At 38.1% G+C, this 22,640-nt stretch overlaps 1 protein-coding gene across 1 annotated transcript in view; it reads right to left on the bottom strand.

Moving 5' to 3' along the window:
• Positions 1 to 13,287, bottom strand: part of LOC104891126 (multisubstrate pseudouridine synthase 7) — a 34,079-nt gene extending 20,792 nt beyond the window's left edge. The window contains exons 1-4 of the mRNA XM_010676778.4: positions 12,976 to 13,287; positions 12,805 to 12,883; positions 12,500 to 12,697; positions 10,986 to 11,200 (exon numbers count right to left, since the gene is read on the bottom strand). Coding sequence (XP_010675080.1) covers positions 10,986 to 11,200; positions 12,500 to 12,697; positions 12,805 to 12,883; positions 12,976 to 13,214 — 731 coding nt within the window. The 5' untranslated portion in view covers positions 13,215 to 13,287. The remainder of the gene's footprint in view (positions 1 to 10,985; positions 11,201 to 12,499; positions 12,698 to 12,804; positions 12,884 to 12,975) is intronic.
• Between the last annotated feature and the right edge of the window lie 9,353 nt (positions 13,288 to 22,640).

The raw sequence follows: 22,640 nt of genomic DNA, 5'->3' as shown, positions 1-22,640 counted from the left end.
TGAGTAACCCTATTTATTCACATAAGTAATTCCATTTTGCTTATAAGAGTAACCACATTTCTTTATAGGAGTGACACCCTTTTATTGTTTAAAGTAACCACATACTCATACAAGTAACTCCATTTGGTCATAAGAGTAACTCCATCTGTTCATAAGAGTAACTCCATTTGTTCATGAGGGTTTGTGCATAAGGGTCAACTTCAAAAAGTCATATCTCACAGCACACTAAAGATTCAAGTTAGAGATGAAAATTTGGCTCGATAGATTTCCAACGCATGGTCAAAAGCTCGATTCTGATGAGAAACGAGTGATATATGACCATTTGAGAATGAGCTGACAGGTTGTCATGGTGTCGCGCGCGGCGACACCTGTAATTTCGCGTGTGGTCGGCCACACGCAAGACGCGTTGTTAAGTTATTTATTAGAAGCTTATAAGATTTGTGCGGTCTATTAATTGTCAAATATTGTCAAAGTATAAATAACTTTCATCAAGAAAAGTTAGACATGGCAAACAATAATTAAGGGAAAATAAGGGTGTTGTTTGTCTTTGAATAATGTGGGACACTTGATAATTTGCATAAAAATTACCTAAGTAAGAAGTTTTCGAGCATGCTGACGAGCTTTCAAGCCGAGCCATATACGGCTTGGGCTTGGCTCATTTATATATTGAGATCCGAACTCGAGTCGATCCCACTCGAGCCGAGCTTTGACCGAGCCAAACTAGAATGGTTCGCGAGCAGGCTTGGCTCATTCCCACCCTTAGTCAAGACACTCTCTTGATCGTGTCGGAACATCGGCCAAATTTATGGAGTAGGGTGTCGGATCCTCCGATCCCTACTTGGATACCACCCGTATCTGTGTCGAAGAAACATAGCAATTCACCCACCCCCTCTTATAGTTGGTCTAGTGATAAGTCGGTTTTTAGTTGCATATAGGTAGGTATTAAGTCTCATTTTCATGAAGATTTTAGTGCACATTAGGTCTAATTGCATGATTTTGGCACTCTTCTGAACCATTGTGTTATTTCGAGATACTTTCGGGTTTCATGTGATTTTCATGTTATTGAGGCCGATTGTGACTAAGAGGAGCTAATATGGTTCGTAGATGGTTTAGATGGCGGTTTCCGAATGCGAGAAGATGAGTTTGAGTGCTTTTGGAAAAGAATGACGATACAAGGATTATCCTCTTTGCGGGACCAAAGCTCCAAGGTGCACGCCCAAGCAAGATCTCGCTTGCCCACGCACCAAGGCGCACGCCCAAGCGAGATCTCGCTTGCCCGTGCAGAATTGTAACAAAATCGACCAAAACATTCTGTTTCGCGCGCACGCCCAAGGAACTTCCTGCTTGCGCGTGCGCGGTGCTGCACGCCCGTGCAACATTTGGCTCGACCGTGCGTGCTGCTGCTCGGTTAATACGCGACTTTTAATTATCTTTTTTTTAGTTTATGTAAACGATATATTAGGTTTTATAAAACATACTTTTGAGTACCTTTTTATTATTAGAGAATAGAGTATCACTTTTTAAAGAGCTTTTGAGAGAAAACTCCATTATTGAACATTGATTTCTACAAGTTTGATTTCTACAAGTAAAGACTAAGTTTTCTTGGTTGTGTAGCTCAGAAATAGCAGATGCCTCAATCATATTCAATGCACAAACAAGTCAATGAGGTCTCAAGGAGTATCAATGCAAGTTCTAGAGAATAGTAGTCAAGGAAGAGCATCACACATGACAAGAAAGACTAAAAAAATGTTAGTATATTAGGCTCAAAATAACCTCACTAGGTATATATATTTGGCTAACAAGTAAAGTCAAGTCTCCCTTGGGAGGATCAAACCGTCTTACCACAAACCATTCAAATCACAACGAGCAAGGAAAGATCAAAAATAGTTCAGAGTTATTCAAATCATGCTTAGACTTCACATAGAAACGAGCATAGAACCAAGCTTGGTGTGTACTATCAGCAGAGATCGATCCTACATGCAACCTAGAATGCAACTAAATGATGAAACTATGTGCAAAAAGGAAAATAAAAATGCCTAAATGATGAGTATGTACAGATGATGTGGTAAATCCCTCCCCCAAGCTAAATGACACAGTGTCCTCAATGTGCAAGAAGGAAAAACATTAAGGAGAAGGGATAGAGAAAACTCATGGATGAGGAGGAGCATCATGCATGGTGTGATCACTGGAGCTGCCCGGCGTCCAGCATTGGGAGATGTGCCATGCGCGAAGATCGCGAAGTAGCTCGGGAACATCACCAAAGGTGGCTTGGAAACGCTGCATAGCAGCAACAAAATCAGAGTGAGACTCATGAAGCAGCTGAACCTGAAGGCTCCCAATATCCCCACGAAGCGCCTCAAGCTGGTGAGCATAGGGGAGCACAGGAGGGTCGTCAGCCTGAGTGGACGACTCGGGAGCATGACTAGGCTCCCCGCTCTGGTCGTCAGCAGGGACTCAAGAGAAATCAGGAGCAAAAAGCCAGTTCTCCGAGTCGTAGATGACTGTGCGCTCCGGGTTTGGAAGGTAGGCATAAGGGCGTTGCCCAACCTTCCAAACATACCCCTCCGCAGTGACCTCAGTGGCAATCCAGCCCATGATTTGGAATGCCTTCAGATCAAGGCGTGTGCTACCTGGGATCACTTAACAAATCAAGACCAAACGAAGAAGCAATAATTGAGATCATACCACCAATAGCAATATCACCACGAGATAGAGTGACCTCATCCAAAGGGTCCATAAGCCACATAGTAGGGTTCAGAAAACTAACCTCATCCACAAGACACCACACAATGTAAAGCTCATGCGAAGTGACAACCCCAGCACTATAGCCCCGGGAAAAAATGGTCAATGACAGGAATCGTTGTGCGGTGCGTAGCCGGGGCTAACAACCCCAGAGGCCGGATAGTAAACTGCCTGACCGGTGATGAGATTCCAAAAGGCGTTATCGTCATATCGCTCAGAGCGGCCGGAATGGGGGCCGTGAGATCCCTTAGTAGGCCAACCAAAAATAGCGTTTCGGTTTAGGTGGCGAGACTCGTTCATGAGTTGGAAGGTGATGGAACGAGGGTTTTTGGTGTTGGAGCGGACGACCTCTAGTGTAGAGAGGAATTCGATGGTGATGCGTTTGTAGGATAGGGCACGCATGTTGAGGAATTGGTGTCAACCTCCATAGTAGAAAAGTTGTTGAAGGTCACCATCAATGCCTAGTTCAGTGGCTATGTTAGGGTCGTAGAAACGAGTGGGGCGGAGGCGACGACCGCTAAGGATACGAAACCGCTCAAGGTGAGCCTCACATGTGAATTGTATTACTCGGGTGTCCAATGGAGGTGGGTTAATGGCGGGTAATGGGGGTGGGTCACAGGCATTGCGGAGGTGGGAAGAGGAAGTGCGTCGGGAGGGGTTCGCTCTAGATGGTCTAGGAGGCATGATGATCAGTTGAGTAGCGGACCAATAGCACCTGTTTGAGTTGATCGGGGTATTGAAGTCGACAAGGCAAAGATAGAGGTCATTGAGCGTTTACCACCTCCTAACTCTGTCAAAGGAGTAAGGAGTTTTCTTGGTCATGCGGGCTTTTACCGCCGCTTTATAAAAGATTTTTCGAAAATTGCTCAACCTCTAACTGAGCTTTTAGGCAAAGATGTCCCCTTTGAGTTTACTGATGCTTGTACTGAGGCTTTTCGAAGGTTAAAAGCAGCTCTTATTTCTGCTCCTATAATTCAATCGCCTGACTGGAATCTCCCATTCGAGATTATGTGCAATGCTAGTGACTATGCAGTGGGAGCAGTTTTAGGTCAGAGGGAGGATGGCAAATTTCATGCCATCTACTATACAAGCAAAACCCTTAATCCGGCCAGATGAACTATGCCACAACTGAGAAAGAATTGTTAGCAGTGGTATATGCGATGGAGAAATTTCGATCTTATCTAGTGGGGTCGAAGGTGATAATTCACAGTGATCATGCAACCCTTAAGTATTTGATGAGCAAGAAAGATGCTAAGCCTCGCTTGATTAGATGGATCTTGTTGTTGCAAGAGTTTGACTTGGAGATTCGAGATAAGAAAGGCGCTAAAAATGTTGTTGCAGATCACCTTTCTCGAATTGTCGTGGATGATGAAGGTGATGAGGCTCTTCCAATTGATAATACTTTTCCTGATGAGCAACTCCTAGCTCTAGCTACTGCAGAGACCCCATGGTATGCTGATATAGCTAACTATTTGGCTAGTGACACTATCCCTCATGGCTATTCGTCTCAACAAAAGAAGAAATTCTTTAAGGATGTGAGGAGGTACTTTTGGGATGATCCCTTTCTTTACAAGTCTTGTGCAGATAGGGTGATTAGAAGGTGTATTCTTGGAAATAATGTATCCCCTATTATATCTTATTGTCATGATTTGCCTTGTGGAGGCCATGCTAGTACTGATAAAACTGCAGCGAAAATTCTTCAATGTGGATTTTATTGGCCTACTTTGTTCAAGGATGTTCATCATTATGTGCATCCCTGTTATCGCTGTCAAAGGACGAGAAATCTTTCCCGTCGGAATGAGATACCTCTCAACACTATCCTTGAGGTGGATATATTGGATGTGTGGGGTGTAGATTTCATGGGTCCGTTCCCTTCTTCTTATGGGAACAAGTATATTTTGGTTGCTGTGGCCTGTGGATTATGTCTCCAAATGGGTGGAGGCTCTTGCTTCTCCCACTAATGATGCTCGTGTGGTTAGTAGATTCTTCGAGAAAACTATTTTTCCTCGCTTTGGAATTCCACGGGTTTTGATTAGTGATGGAGGTAAGCATTTTCTGGAAAATAAATTTGAAGCTATGCTTAAGAAATATGGTGTGCATCATAGGGTGGGACTTTCATATCACCCAGAAACTAGTGGCCAAGTGGAGATTTCCAACCGTGAGATCAAAACTATTTTAGAGAAGACGGTTGCGAGAACGCGAAAAGATTGGGCTGCTAAACTTGATGATGCATTATGGGCTTATTCAAGACCCCTATAGGTACCGCCCTTTATCGTCTTGTTTATGGGAAATCATGTCATCTTCCAGTTGAGTTAGAGCATCGTGCATTCTGGGCTATCAAGAGCCTCAATTTCGACTCTCAAACGGTGGGTGAGAAGAGACTCCTTCAACTTACTGAGCTTGATGAGCTTCGTCTTGATGCTTATGAGAGTTCTAGACTATACGAGAAAACTAAAAGATGGCATGACAAAGGCATTGAGCGAAGAGAGTTCAAGGAAGGGGATTTGGTTCTCCTTTTTAATTCTCGTCTGAAGCTATTTCCCGGTAAACTTCGTTCGCGGTGGTCGGGTCCATTCAAGGTTTGTAAGGTTTTTCCTTATGGTTCGGTGGAACTTTGGAACTGTCAAGATGGCACTTTCAAGGTAAATGGCCACAGATTGAAGCATTACCGAGCTGGAGATCCCATTGCTGAGAGAGTTGACATCATTCTCTCCACCCCTTCATCTGCGTGATACCTGAGGAGGTCGAGCTAATGACCTTAAAAACTAGCGCTTATTGGGAGACAACCCAATTTACTATCTTTTCTTTTCAATTTCTTCTCTTTTTAGTTAATTTAAAAACAAAAAAAAAAAAAAAAAAAAAAAAAAAAAACAAAAAAAAAAACTAGAGAGCACAAGTTTTATTCGACTAATGTTAATAATCGTGTGCCAGCAGGTAACACGCCCGAGCGACAATTCGCTCGGTCGTGCAGTCGACACATACGTGTAGGGATAGCATTTCGTCCAGCGTGCACGCCCGAGCGCTCAGACGCACGACCGAGCAAAGGCACGCACGCCCGAGCAGTTTTCCGCTCGACCGTGCCATCGAGACAGATGGTTTGGAAGTTTCTTTGGCAAATCTGCACGCCCGAGCGAAATGGTACACGACCGAGCTACAGCCAACACGCCCGAGCGAAACTCTCCTCGACCGTGCGCTCGAGACAGACTGTTTGGGACGAATTTTATGCAGGCCTGCACGCCCGTGCAGAAACCCGCACGCCGTGCGACCTGACGGCCCAGTTCCTTAAACCCCTTCTCACGGGAAATCTCTTTCATCCCTCTAAAAATTTTCGAACCCCCCCCCTCACTTCTCATAACTCTCTCTCTCATTCCAACACCTTCACAACCACTCACCTTTCCCCCCACTTTCCGGCACTCTCACCGGCGTTTTTCGCCGACCGTCACTCTCTCACCGGCGACCGCTCTTTCGCCGGCCTTCTTTCCCTTTCCCTCTTTCTTTTTCCCCTCTCTCTTTCACCCAAAATTCTGAAAACCCTAACCTTGAAATCATATTGGGGGGTTTTGTTGTGGCTCGAAATTGAAGCAATTTGGGTAGCAAGCAAGCATTTCAAAGGTTTTTGGCACTCAAGAACAGATTCATTGCGGGTATTAGACACCCACCTCAAGTTTGGTATAATCTTTCCACTCTTTTCTCCATCTTTTGGTGTTTTAGTTTTTCGCCTTTGAAATTCATTGCACTCTTTGTTTGGCATTTCTTTGTGGGTTGATTACTTGCTTATTGGCTATACGTTATCGATTTCTTGCTTCATATTAGACCTTGTTGTGTTGGCTTGTGGATTATTTGGTTGGATTTTCCCTTGGGTGATTGTGTTATGCTATTGTTGCTTGTCTCTTTGTGATCATCATGCCTCCTAGACCATCTAGAGCGAACCCCTCCCGACGCACTTCCTCTTCCCACCTCCGCAATGCCCGTGACCCACCCCCATTACCCGCCATTAACCCACCTCCTTTGGACACCTTAGGAATACAATTCACATGTGAGGCTCACCTTGAGCTGTTTCGTATCCTTAGCGGTCGTCGCCTCCGCCCCACTCGTTTCTACGACCCTAACATAGCCACTGAACTAGGCATTGATGGTGACCTTCAACAACTTTTCTACTCTGGAGGTTGACACCAATTCCTCAACATGCATGCCCTATCCTACAAACGCATCACCCTCGAATTCCTCTCTACACTAGAGGTCGTCCGCTCCAACACCAAAAACCCTCGTTCCATCACCTTCCAACTCATGAACGAGTCTCGCCACCTAAACCGAAACCAACTCAATGCTATTTTTGGTTGGCCTACCGAGGGATCTCACGGCCCCCATTTCGGCCGCTTTGAGCGATATGACGATAACGCCTTTTGGAATCTCATCACCGGTCAGGCAGTTTACTATCCGCAGCGTGCTAAGGCCTCTGTGGTTGTTAGCCCCAACTGCGCACCGCACACCGATTCCTGTCATTGACCATTTTTTGCCCGGGGCGATAGTGCTGGGGTTGTCACTTCGCGTGTGCTTTACATTGTGTGGTGTCTTGTGGATGAGGCTAGTTTTCTGAACCCTACTATGTGGCTTATGGACCATTTGGATGAGGTCACTCGATCTCGTGGTGATATTGCTATTGGTGGTATGATCCAATTATTGCTTCTTCCTTTGGTCTTGATTTGGCAGGTGATCCCAGGTAGCACACGCCTTGATCTGAAGGCATTCCAAATCATGGGCTGGATTACCACTGAGGTCACTACGGAGGGGTATGTTTGGAAGGTTGGGTAACGCCCTTATGCCTACCTTCCAAACCCGGAGCGCCCAGTCATCTACGACCCGGAGAACTGGCTTTTTGCTCCTGATTTCTCTTGGGGACCAGAGCGGGGAGCCTAGTCATGCTCCCGAGTCGTCCACTCAGGCTGACGACCCTCCTGTCCTCCCCTATGCTCACCAGCTTGAGGCGCTTCGTGGGGATATTGGGAGCCTTCAGGTTCAGCTGCTTCATCAGTCTCACTCTGATTTTGTTGCTGCTATGCAGCGCTCTGTAGATGTGCTGACTTCTCAGCACCAGGCTTTCCAAGCCACCTTTGGTGATGTTCCCGAGCTACTTCGCGATCTTCGCGCATGGCACATCTCCCAATGCTGGACGCCGGGCACCTCCAGTGATCACACCATGCATGATGCTCCTCCTCATCCATGAGTTTTCTCTATCCTTTCTCCTTGCATGTTTTTCCTTCTTGCACATTGAGGACACTGTGTCATTTAGCTTGGGGGAGGGATTTACCACATCATCTGTACATACTCATCATTTAGGCATTTTTATTTTCCTTTTTGCACATAGTTTCATCATTTAGTTGCATTCTAGGTTGCATGTAGGATCGATCTCTGCTGATAGTACACACTAAGCTTGGTTTTATGCTCGTTTTATGTGAAGTCTAAGCATGATTTGAATAACTCTGAACTATTTTTGATCTTTCCTTGCTCGTTGTAATTTGAATGGTTTGTGGTAAGACGGTTTGATCCTCCCAAGGGAGACTTGACTTTACTTGTTAGCCAAATATATATACCTAGTGAGGTTATTTTGAGCCTAATAGACTAACATCTTTTTAGTCTTTCTTTTCATGTGTGATGCTCTTCCTTGACTACTATTCTCTAGAACTTGCATTGATACTCCTTAGAGACCGCATTGACTTGTTTGTGCATTGAATATGATTGAGGCATCTGCTATTTCTGAGCTACACAACCAAGAAAACTTAGTCTTTACTTGAAGAAATCAAACTTGTAGAAATCGATGTTCAATAATGGAGTTTGATAAGTCGGTTTTTAGTTGCATATAGGTAGGTATTAAGTCTCATTTTCATGAAGATTTTAGTGCATATTAGGTCTAATTGCATGATTTTGGCACTTTTCTGAACCATTGTGTTATTTCGAGATACTTTCGGGTTTCATGTGATTTTCATGTTATTGAGGCCGATTGTGACTAAGAGGAGCTAATATGGTTCGTAGATGGTCTAGATGGCGATTTTAGGATGCGAGAAGATGAGTTTGAGTGCTTTTGGAGTTGAAGGAATGACGATACAAGGATTATCCTCTTTGTGGGACCAAGCACAAGTCCGCTTGCCCACGCTCCAAGGTGCACGCCCAAGCAAGATCTCGCTTGCCCACGCACCAAGGCGCACGCCCAAGCGAGATCTCGCTTGCCCGTGCAGAATTGTAACAAAATCGACCAAAACCTTCTGTTTCGCGCGCACGCCCAAGCAACTTCCCTGCTTGCCCGTGCGCGATGCTGCACTCTCGTGCAACATTTGGCTTGACCGTGCATGCTTGCTCGGTTAATACGCAACTTTTAATTATCTTGTTTTTAGTTTATGTAAACGATATATTAGGTTTTATAAAACATACTTTTGAGTACCTTTTTATTATTAGAGAATAGAGTATCACTTTTTAGAGCGCTTTTGGAGAGAAAACTCCATTATTGAACATCGATTTCTACAAGTTTGATTTCTTCAAATATCATTATTATTATGTCTTTTAATTTATTTATTATTTGCTTTGTTATTTCAATTATGAGTGAGTAGTTTTATAATCTAGGGTTAAGTTGAATCCTAGCGATGATTAATACATGAATTCCTCCATTAATCCCAAGTTTATGTGATTAATTATTCTTGCTTGATTGAATTGTTCTTATTTTCATTATCATACTAGGGATAGATGATTTTGAATTGCTTCCTTATATCTTGTTTTCAATGGGAATTGAATCTAGATGGATTTGTTGATTCAATCAAGAGTACGAATATCTCTATGGGAATAAGTAGATAGGATTACTAGGAATTTAATTGTGATGTCATGTTTAGTGTTTGATATTGTTTGTCACTGTGGATTCGACCCTGACTTGCTCTGCTACATAGTTAGGAAGTTAGTTAGGAAATTACTTTTGTTAGGTGCGCGACACGCCTATCATCTAGTTTTCATAATAGAATAACATTTTATGTAATTCTAAGTATTGCCAAGATTTCAAGTAGGAACATCAACAAGATCGGGGGAGTATGAATCATGCTTCCATCTTATTAGGTTTTTAAAATGAAAATATATACAATGAAAACATAAAACTTTGACTCCACAATTGAGAAATATTAGTAAGAACACACTTGAGAAATAATCCCTCGCTCTATTATCAGGGGTAATATGTTAATTGTCACCTGGCCAACATACAACTTTGACTATATATATCTTTAATCATCTATATTCTTGGAAAAAAAATTACGTAATAGGGAAAAATTTTAGTCAAAGTTATAAAATAGTACAAAAGTCAAAATATTGCAACAAAAAAGGAGTATAATTTACTTCATTAGATTAATCAAAAAGGGAGATAGCCAAGATAAGATACAAAATTCTACAATAAAAAATATGTAAAAAATGTAAAATAAAATTAGAAAAAAGAAGATATTGTCGATAATGTTGAGAATGATGATTCCAACAATCATACATATAAGCTAATATATCTTTTTCTCCATATAAAATTGTCGATATATGGTATACCATCGGAATATTCCATCAATCAGTTATGGTTCACCATCTCGACTGTCGCTGACCGTTTTTAAACTCCAATTATTTAAGAAAGAGTAATAATTGAGTAAGTACTAACACTAGGAGATATTTAGCTCATTAGAGAGATGACAATAGTGATTGACAGCACATGGGTTAAGAAAGCAACTTTGTAACAATAATTGTGATTGAGAACACATGGCTTTGTGAAAGGTAACTCTTTAGCGATAATTGTCAATGATTAAAAAACCTAAAGAATAGGGTTAGTATAAGAGAAAGGGCCAAAGGCGAAGAGGAAGGATGAGTACGAGATACAGAAAGAATGATAGAAGATGGAGGAACTCAAGGGGAGAATCTTCATTATCACATTCAAATCAAGTCATAATGAGGGAGGTGAAAAGATGTGGAAGAGATAAGAAAGAAAGAGTGGATTTTTTGATGATTTTTTGAAGAGTAATGTATGAAGTGCACGTGTCTTTTGGGTCTTCGTTGTTAGATACTTAAAATATTGAAAACATATGGAATATGCAACTAAACTATATCCCCATTAAAGATATAAGATTGCAATTACTAATTAGCATTTAATTCAAGAAACATCATCAAGAAAAATGAAATAAGAATTCAGGTAAACTATATCATAAAAATTACTACACAAAAGACGAATGATGCAATACCTGAGAAAATTGCCAAGATGTTCTGGCCAATCATGAGCACCTCTACTATCAAATGGCTTATCATCCCTTTCTTTCCGTTTGCGGCAATTTCTGCCCTTATTCTGATTCCCTGCCGAATTAGGCCTCACACGAATGCATTTTGATAAGTCTTGGGGACCATCTATTGTGTCTGTTATGAGAAATTTCAGTTTCTCCTTGAAGAAGAGGTGCACTGCCTGAAGCATCTCAAACAAAGATGCCATAAGCTTTTGCCCGGAAAAGGGAGAGTGAGAACTTCTTAAGAACGAAGTGGGAGGAAAGCGATTACTCAAACCATTACAAAATTCATTACTAACAGCATCCATGAACTTCTTCAGATCACCTTCGACCCACAGCCATTCCAAACAACAACTTAACTAGGAGGTGCGCCATAGTATTATCCCCCCTCCCAAAAAACAATTACAAAATCTAATATGGACCTAGTTTGCATTAGTTTTTTTTGTTGCTAGAAATTAAAACCAACATCTTAATACTCAAAGATACCTTTTTAAAAATGGTGACTTCAACACATAAAAGGACAACTTTAAAGTCTAATATGGTACTAAAAAACGGTCAATGACAAGGTGAATCAATTTGATACTAGAAATTTTATGATGAATAACTAATTTTCGATGTGGGGTGGAGCCAATGGATAAACATCACTTTTCTTTCTTCAAGTATTAGGGGCTATAATATGGCATCTTCTCTACCTAAATTGATATGGAATTGAACGAACCATAAAGAAATGTGAAACGGCTTGTTTCATTCGAGTGAATATAAATCATAATGTTTGCTTTAGTAAATTAATGTACCAAACAAAAATCTTGACGAAACGAGACACAATGGGTTGGTTTTTCCCACTAAATCTCCCATCATCCAGACATTCAAATCAATTTTGAGCTACATGTCAATAAAAGTGTTTCTCATGTACATTTTTTTGTTAAGTAAATTGTAGATCAGTTTCTAGCTCGGTCGATTTTACTTCTAGACATCTCTACTCCCCATACAAAGTTCAGACCTTCAGATATAAACCCAAGGAAAGAGCAAAATACATGAATTTTCCAAAACTAACATCCTCGCCTCTTAAGAGGCTAAAAGGAGTTCTTAATAAAGCTTAAAGCTCTTAAGCTCGTATGAGCTGAAGTGAGCTAATCAAACTTATGTGATTGAAGTGAACTTACCTAAGCTGGTTGCCCCTATATTCTAAACTGTCCACAAGCTTAAAATAACAGAACTGAGATCAACTTAATTAGCTTATTTGAGCTCATTAGTAAACTTATTTGAACTTGTCTGAACTTATTAGTTATTAGCCATGTACTCAGCTGATTTGAACCTAAAGAACACACTTTTTAATTGCATTCTAGAGATAAATGTGTAAACATAGTAAGGGAAGTCATTTGATAAAAAGCCATAGAGCATAGAGCATACACAAACTAAAGGAACAAGAGGCTAATTTCATAATATCAAAGCTGAAAGTGACCGCCTCGAAACAATACCGTCCGATGACCTTTGTCAGAGCTTGGAGAAAGAACTAACGGAGATATATCATGTCCAGCACCAGAAGTAATTTTCTCAACGAAATCTTTCAGGCGATCAGCATCCACATCACCAGCGAGCGACCTGAACGATTCAATTTCTTCCTTGTAGCTTTTACCTGATTGCTCAGATACATTCTCTTCCTTCTTTTCAACCAACTAAAAACATCAGATGAAGCTCAAATTTCAGAATAAAAAATCTAGCATACATTAACAAAAACACAAAGAGAACTCCCCAAATTAAACATAAATAAATAAGTAAATACCTCAGGAGGAACATTCAGTGAAGTTAAATGTACAACATTTCCATCCAAATCAACTTCATTCACAATAAAATCCGAGTACCTAAAAAACCAAAAAAAACGGGAATACAAACAGTTAAACACTTTGAGCTTCAAAAAAAAAGGAATTAAGCGCCGCAATTGATAAATTGATACCTTTGTTTAAGAATGCCGCGAAAACCAGGGAGATGAGATATGTAGCAGAGAATTCCGACATCTGGTTCTTCCATAGTTTTCAATGGAGCTTTAACAATGGCGTCGAGTGAATCGCCGGAGATTTTTCCGTCAAGTGTAGAACTCATCGACGGTGTTGTAGTCGCCAGAAGAATTGAAAGAAAGGGGTAGGGTTTAAGAAGTTTTCTGCAAAGATGAGTGAGTGTTCTCTTTTGCAGCATTTGCAGGGGGGAAGGGGTTTATGCCCTTGCGCTGCAATAAAGCATACGGTGCGTTGTAGACTTGTGAAGTTTGATACGACCTATTCTATTGGATTGAAATTTGCTTGACTCAGACTTAACTTTCAATTTAAGAGTTATGCGAAACACGATTCTAAAATTTCTTACTATGCTTTAATTATATATTAGTGATATTGATATTACTTTCGATTTCAGAGATTTTGGGGATTAAGTCTCATTCCTTGCAAGAAGGAATCCTCAATTTCCCCCTTTTTTGCAGATGACTTCTACCATAAAAAAGAAAAAAATATAAAATACAATATTTATGTACTTTCAATCTCTTTTTTCACTTTCTCCCCTTTCCTCACTTCCCCTTCCCCTTTTCTTCCACACCACTGCCACACCACAACTGTATCAACGTTGTTGTACCACCACCAACATCGCACCCCACCACCAGTGTTATGCCCCACCATCACGATCACCATACTTTGGGGAAACTCATTTGGAGTTAACTCCCCAAATTAGAACCAAATGTTTAGTGAAGTGGTATAATGACTTACAAGCCTAACGGTGGATCAAAGAGTAGACTAACCTTGAAACTTTAAGATTTTTGTCATACCCCCCACAACACATTCATCACTCCAAAAGCTAGTAAACTTCGAAAAGTGAACGTGTTTTAAGCCATGTGTTTACCTTAGTTTTCATGGAAGCTCTAGCAATCGCCCAAGTTTCCATAGAAGATGGCGAGGCTTCACAACCATATAGGTGAGAATCCATTGTGCTTCTCAATAGCAAAAAATATCTCTTCGGAAAAATTAAGAGTTTAAACAAAAATCAACCTCCACAAAAATTACAACTATGGATTTCTCAAATGCTTAGCTAGAGCACCTACCACGTAAGAATAAATCCATTAAGAATCCTTAGCGAGTTCATCCTTCTACAAGCATTACAACACAAAATGCCATAGGGATATAATATAAGTAATGCTAGTTATATATACTTCATGGGCTTGAGCCCCATCCCTCTCAACAAATCAAGAACTTGGTTCCTTGCCAACCCTTTAGTCAAAGGATATGCCAAATGTCTTTCAAAACTTACATAGTTCAAAGCAATAACTCCATTATTGAGTAGTTGCCTCACCGAACTATGTCTAAGGCGTATGTTCCTCTTCTTACCGTTATAATTGCTATTTTAGCTACACCAATTGCAGCTTGAGAATCACAATGCAAAGACAATGGGAAAGATCTCCCCCCCCCCCAATGGAATGCCGACAAGAAGACTAATCCGCTTCTTGACCTGCCAACTCAAGAGCAATGAATTCAGATTCCATGGTGGAGCGAGCTAAATATGGTTGTTTTGAGGACTTCCATGATATAACACCTCCACCCAACATAAACACATAACCACTAGTAGAGATTATTTCATTATTATCAGATGCCCAATTAGCATCACAAAATCCTTTCAAGATTATAGAAAATCGATTAAAATGCAAACAAATTTCCATGGTGCCCTTAAGATACCTTAGCAACTGATAAAGTGCATTCCAATGTTCACTACTAGGATTATAAGTATAATTACTTAATCTACTTACCGCATAAGCAATGTCGGGACGTGTGCAGTTCATCAAAAACATCACATCCCCTATTACCTTAACATATTGCTCTTGAGGCACACTAGGACCCTTTTTCTTCATGAGCTTTACACTTGCATCATATGGAGTCTTACATGGCTCCACATCATAGCAATCGAACTTCTTCAAGATTTTCTCCACATAGTGAGCTTGATTTATTAAGAAACCATCCTTGAGTTTGGTCAACTAATACCAAGGATCACATCGGCTTCACCTAAGCCCTTCATTTCAAACTTAGTAGAAAGAAAATCTTTAGTGTAATTTACAACCTCAAGGTTAGTACCAATAATAAGCATATTACAAAATGGAGATAAATACACTACTACATTAAAGGATAAATGCAACGCCAAAATTCGTTGCATTAGGGCTTGATAAATGTTGCATTAGACCTAATGCAACGGCTATGGACCACTGCATCCGCGGGCGCTGCATTTGATCGACCTAATGCAACAGACAAAGAAACCTAATGCAACGGTATTCTACAATCGTTGGGGTAACAGCCCGCACTTCCGAGCTGCTAGCTAAACACACTTAAGATACACTAATTACAATTAACGCTTAATAACCTCGAATTACATTCATTCGCAGCGGAAACATAAACTATAAAACGATCCTGGAACCTGTGGGTTATGGGCCCACAACACATCATCCTCAAAACCAATACCTGATTTTATAATACTTTACTCGAATCCCAAAACAATACAATACTGAAACATCAAATGAGAACTTAATATTCAATAATTTATATTCTATATCTAACTTCGAATCACTAATATATTTACAACTTTTATCACCAATTCTTTATTTCTGATCCACTATGTGCTCCCAATACAAACCTGCAAATTACAGAAGAAAATACAAAACAAAAACAAAACTAAAATGAGCGAAAAACTCAGTAACTTTACTTCAGCCCGTCAAAACGGTTTTGGTTCGTAAACATTTTTCATATCAGAAACAACTTGGTAATTGTTCGGAAATAATTCTTTTAAATATATCGCTGGCATAGCTTAATCACATTACATAAATCGCTGGCAAGTACAGGCTTATAACATAACTTAACATAATATTCGACCTTATCTGGTCTTAACTCATACACGAATCATTTTACTCCACCTGTACCTTGCCCACTCTTCATCTCAGTTCATAAACTAAGCCAACTAACCATTTCGAAAACGTTTTCCCATTTTCATACTCAAATCACATTTCTAGAATACTTTATAGTTTCCGAACAATTCCAATAACATAACAAAAGTATTATTCTTTCGTAACCATCAAATATCAATTCACAATTAACTTATAAATATGCATCTATAACCATGGCCATGACTATAAACAATGTATGATGTTGAAAACACAATATAACAGGGGAATGTAAATTCAGTTTGCTGAACATAAAGGTTACCTCAAATGACAATTCAATCCTTTATCGACAACATCCAATATTTCGACATTTGATAACCAAGTATAGCTCAAAATCCGAACATTATCTCCATAGCCATACTCCAACATTAACCTCAAAACAATAATAACAACAATTAACATTCATTCTTATTACCCAAACTTCCTAAACTCTTCTATAAACTAATACAACCCTTATATGCAAACTATTTCGATCCCTAACCAACTCACATTTTCGATGACACCTGATAATTCTAGTTTCCACTCTAATTTACAGAAAATATATTAAACCACATAATTTATATTTTATTGAAATCTGATTTCATAAATAACTTAAGAAATACCAATACAGAGAATAAACCTTAATTCAATCCGTTAACTTAAAGAAAAGATACAATCTTTAACTTTACCAAAATAATTGATTGATCCGCAGATTATAGTTTACTAAGTTCTTGAACTATATTATCTTAGTTATTAAACTATTCTACTAATCCAATTCACTATATCAATCTCTAACTCCAATTAACCTCATTCTAATTCACAGATGATACTATCAAATAACATGGCTTATGATAATAATTTGATTTCATAAACTAACTTAAGAAATATAAATACAATTTATAAACCTCAATCCAACCCATTAAATAAATAGGAAAGATTTAATCTTTAAGTTGAACAAACTTTTATCATATCTGATTTTCGTAACAAGATTAAGAATTAAATTTATTGACAAAACTAATTTATCAACTGATATTCAAATTGTTGTTTTCAAAATATGAAACTAACGAGACTAAATTATAAACTCAACATACTTAGACTTGTTCATAATTCGAAGAGATAAAACAAAGGATGATATAACTTCCAATCTTAAGTAAACATAATTTACATTTGTTTCTCTTATACATCAAAAGAATAAAAATCAAGAACTCAATTTCAGAACTATATTAAAATTGACGACAATTGAAATCAGAAAATTACCGATCTCACAGTAGGAATGACAAAGCGGTGCAAAATCACAAGTAGAATGGCGACGACACACATGCAGCGGCATCAGCCCGCCTAAACGAATCAGAGGAAAGAGAAAGAACACGTGACCATAAAAATGTTGAAGAGAAGATGAAGCAAAACAGCACCACCGACGGTTTGCATCGGCATCGGAATAAGAACAGTAGCGCGGCAGCATCGGTGAATCGAAGAAAGGAGTTTCGAAGAGAGAGAAATGAAGATGACTCCTTATGGGAAGGTCCGAAATTGAGAGAAAATGGAAGAACAATGAAAAATAGATGTTGAGTGAAAGAGTTCAGGTTTTAATTTTGTCAAAGAAGACACAATAACTTGACAAGTAGACACATTGGTGTCTACTCCTTGATAAGCCACGAAGACAAGAAAGTAAATGAGAGATTTGCTTTTATATATTTTTTTTCTTTTCTTTTCTATTTTAAGCTTAAAATCATTTACTAAATACCTCAATTTGATAAAATCCACACCATCATAATTGTATTTAAATAATAATTCTTAGTAATCTCTCTTTGATATAAAGCTTAGTTAAACTAATAAACACAATTACTTAATTTAAAACATGCTTAAAAATACGGGCTGTTACAGTTGCATTAGGCATTAGGTGACTAGCTAATGCAACGACCATTACAATGATGTGAAAAAGCTATTGCAACCATAATGCAACGGTTGTAATTCTATTATACTACCTCCGTTTCATATTAATCTACACACTTTGACATATTACACTATTCACAAATTGCACTTTGACCCTCGTTTGTGATTTATACGTGAATAAAAACATAGTCATGTGGGATATTGTTAGATTCGTACTAGTATGTATTTTATTAATATGTACTTTTTATAATTTTTACAAATACAAAACTAAAGATATATGTCCTCAAAGTTTTGCATTGGCATGCATGAAAAGTGTAAGTTTGTAGATTAAATTGAAACGAAGGTAGTATATAATATATAATAATAATAATAATAATAGTAATAATAATAATTATAATAATAATAATGATAATAATAATAATATATAACTCTCATTCAGACATAAATAAGAAACTTCATTGGTGATAAAAAGTAATGTATTTACATTATTACTCTTAAAAAAAATAACAATTGTAAAAAAAAATTGAAAACTAAATTATTGTCCCCCCAAAAAATATTTTAAACATTAAATTGGATTGCTATGTATACATCAAAATCCAAGTTTTATGAAGTCGGTGAGAGTTTTCATTGTATGTCATTCAATTGTACATCTTTATTTTATCCAATCTCCTCCTTTAATCCATCGCACACCTACAAGTTAAAACAAATCATTTCCGTTAACTATTAGCAAGATACTATACTCCAAATACTAGCTCCTAACACAACATGCAAGGGTAGTTTATAAAAATAACTTGAAGATCGAACTTTATAATCAGCAACATTTACCAAATTAGGTAGAAGCTTAAAAAAGATTTTTCAATTGGTTTAACATGAAATAATTTGGCTTCACTATGCAAAAATGGTGGTGTAGATTCACGGATTTGGAAAAAAGAATAAGTCCATCAACTTGAATGAAAAGAAAATGCCCCATGGAATTGGAATTCAGAAAATATCAAGGACAGAGAATGATGACTTGACAACCAACATAAATCAAACACAAGAAAGGAGAAGATAAGTTATAAACTAAAGACAATCCATGTTGGCAATATAAACCAAGTCATGAAGCAACAAGTTATTAAGACACACTACAATAGTTGCAAATGTAATATGAAATTGATGTTTGCCCCATAGTATTCAACAGATAACTAGCTTCATTGAACCTGGTATATAACAATTCTAACCCAAGATATTATTTCAAACCACCATATGTATGCAGGAATTTAAAATCATTCCACGAACGTTAGTTGCTTTGTTCTATGCAACTGTGAACAAAGCACATAGTTAAGTGTTTCATTGGCAGAAAATGGGCCCATTCAAATTAATCACAATCAAACGTCTATGTTAATGAAGCACTATACCAACATGATTTAGGCAAACTAACCTAAGAATAGGAAACAAGGGATATTACACTTGGTATTTACACAATGTAACCATTTCCAATAACTAATTCGCACAAATGTGTAATAATAATAACTTAGATTGGTTACATCCTACATAAACGACACATGTAGCAAATTCAGAACAAACTAGTTATAACAAGTGTGTAATTTAAAAAATAAAGTGAATCTATTTTATTGCTAATTAAATGTCATAATTAAAGGTGGCGAAATGAGTGGAAGAATTGTTAAATACTAAAAGAGTATTTTTCTTTTTGCAACCGACCTCGTTCCAACTATGAGTAGCTTTGTGAGTATGTCACATAGATAGGCTTATAGGAGAAGATAAAGGGGTGACTTGCGGGAAGCAAGGAGATGATCTTGAACAAAAATTATCCCCAAGATTCAAGAATGGATCTTTCATCAAAACATAGTATATTAACTCCATGGCAAATCCATAAAGTATATGGTCATCAGGAAGTGTATGTTGTTTCTAACAGTTACGTAATTCCTCCTCATAAGCAAGTTTATCCTCGGCACAACAAAAATACTTCTCTTTCAATCTTTCAACATCGGACACTTTCATATTTACGTCTGTAATTGATTTTCCAAAGTTCATGAGCAAGGAAGTGTGTCAAATCAATTCCTCCTACCTCAAATCTCCTAGAAGCAATCTGATGAACCCTTTAATGATTGGTGCAATATATGCAGGTGATAGAAGGATTAAGCAGCATAGTTTATCAGTATTAAGGCACCCTTGAATAATAGATAAATAAACATTTAATAAGCACAATAATATGCTCCATGAAAAAAGATTTAGATACTCAAATGGCTTTCAATTGATCGACATAATATAACTGCATTCTAAATGAGGAAAAGATTTTTCTGGAATAACTATCCATCTATAAATGTGTTGGAATCTTAAGGATATGTATTGAGAACCAGAACATCTTTAGTTTGTTTGTAAATTTGAACAACCCAAAAATTTTGTGTTTAACTTCCAATCTTCAAAGTGATTACTGCATTTTTTGCTAAAAGCCACTCAGTTGACAATTAGGGTAAGGCTAAGATATGAACTCCTTTTAACGCCATCAATGTCAGAATATCGATCATTAAATTCATTCTTCTATAATTTATTGATACATGAGCTGATAATGAGCATGATCTGATGAAAGTTTGATCTTGAAAATTGATGTGACTAACTTTTGGCTGTTAGATAAAAGAGATCATAATTAGAGAAATAGCTTGAAAAGCAAAATAATAAGTTTGACACTCTCTAACTAAGTTATATATATTTGAAGAGATGTACATTATACCCCCAATGCAATTATGAGTAGCTTTTTAAGTATGTCAGATTGCTAGACATATCCTGTAACTCCGAGTTCCACCAAGGCACCAATATAAGTAGACGTTAAGTTTTGCTACCCTTTTTTTCCACATAGCACATCTAGATAATTTTATTGTTTTATCTATTAAAGACCGCCACTTCAAGTTTTGTTCTTTAGTGTGGGTTGAAAGATTGACCATTGTTGGGCCCACTATTTTTTTCACATTAGCAACCAGACTACTATTTCCTATGGGATAAGAGGCATCAGTTATCATACGGAAGTTGTTGCCGTAAAAAGCGGACCCACTACCATAATCGCATGAGAAAAAGAAAGGGAATCAGTTGCAAGGAGTTGTGGCACGTCCTACATTCAAGGAAGGTTGAGCAAAGGATACAAGGGGATTTTTGTTATTGTTGTATCATATAAATAGAGGATGAGTAATCTAGTTGACTACATTAGCTTATATACTCTCACAGTTAACATTAGCTGAAACTCTTTCTCTCTCCATTAATATTTTACAAAAATATTGTATTAATCATTGTACTCGAGCACTTGTATCGACGACGACGTTACAATAGTGGATTGGTGATCAAGAAAATCACCCGTGGTGTTTTCCATCTTTCGTGTTTTTTGCGTCAATAATTGTTTGTGTTCTTTATTCTTTATTTATATTCTTATTACTCATTATTTATTTCATATCAAATTAGTATATTTTTCTTGTTGTTGGCTCCCCAATACCTTTTGCGTACTGGTACAAAATCGACATAAACTACCACTAAATTAAGGTTTCCAAATCCAACTAGCCTCTCATTTCAAAATCCCTTCAACCAACATCAAAACCTATTAGATAATGCAAATTCATCCACTAACTTCATTTTCCCAAACATATTATTCAAAAACAATTTTTCCCCGTAAGTGAGTTTAAGGTGGACCTTCCCTTTGCCAAGAACTCCCGCGGTGCTACTATTTCCCATGTAAACATGGTCTCGGCATCTTCAAATTCCATCATGAGAGCCTTCTTAGCACAAATATGTCTTAATGCTCTCATGTCCAAGATCCATTCCACCTTGTTCTCCACCAAGTTGGTTTCAACCACCACCGCGGTTATCACTTCATCCTTTTCAAAAAGATTGGCTTGGGAGCCACCATTGGAGTTATTCTTGCGGTGGACACATTGATAGACCTTGTGCCCTATCTTTCCACACACATAGCATGCCCCTTTCATCTTTTGAATCTTGTTGTTAAAGTGAAGTTCCTTTTGCTTACATTATTCTTTTTCTTACCCGTGAACCTGTTTCTAGTCATAGGAGCACTAGATTCAACCAAGTTAGCTTTGGAAGAATTCAAAAAGAGAGAATCAAACTTATCTTTGAGGAGGTTAGCCTCTTCGGTCCTCATGTGACCAATGAGATATTGAATGTTCATGTCCTTCTTGTGCTTCAAAGAATTCTGGTATTCATTCCATGAAGGTGGGAATTTCTCCAAAAGCACATTGGCTTGAATAGTTTCACACATTTTCATCCCTTCTCCTAAGATGTCGGTGATGATGTTCTCATAATCATGAACTTGATCCATGATGGATTTGTCGTCCGTCATCTTGAAGTTAATCCACTTACCAACAACATATTTTTTCTTACCGGCATCATCGACTCCGTACTTCTTTTGCAAAGTGCACCAAATGAGCTGATGATTTTAAAAAGTATTACCGCAAGTGCACGATGTCCGTTGTTAGCAGATACTTAGCAAATTGGTCGATCCAACAGGGAGAGGATTTCTATCGATTTTCGCTCTATCGATTTTCGCTTAATTATAATAAACTATCTCAGAAAAACGAATGTTTGATTTGAATAATAACTAAACTAGCTAGAAGTAAGTAATATCAAAATGTTGGTTTAATCAGTAATAAACTATCTCAGAAAAACGAATGTTTGATTTGAATAATAACTAAACTAGCTAGAAGCAAGTAATATCAAAATGTTGGTTTAATCAATAAATTAAAAGTTTATGGCATACGTTCGATCCACCATGCTCATACCATTCGAAA

Source organism: Beta vulgaris, chromosome 4, assembly GCF_026745355.1.
Source record: "Beta vulgaris subsp. vulgaris cultivar EL10 chromosome 4, EL10.2, whole genome shotgun sequence".
Lineage (NCBI taxonomy): Eukaryota > Viridiplantae > Streptophyta > Magnoliopsida > Caryophyllales > Amaranthaceae > Beta > Beta vulgaris.
The sequence above is the reverse complement of the archived record's forward strand: the minus strand, read 5'-3'. Positions and strand labels throughout refer to the sequence as shown.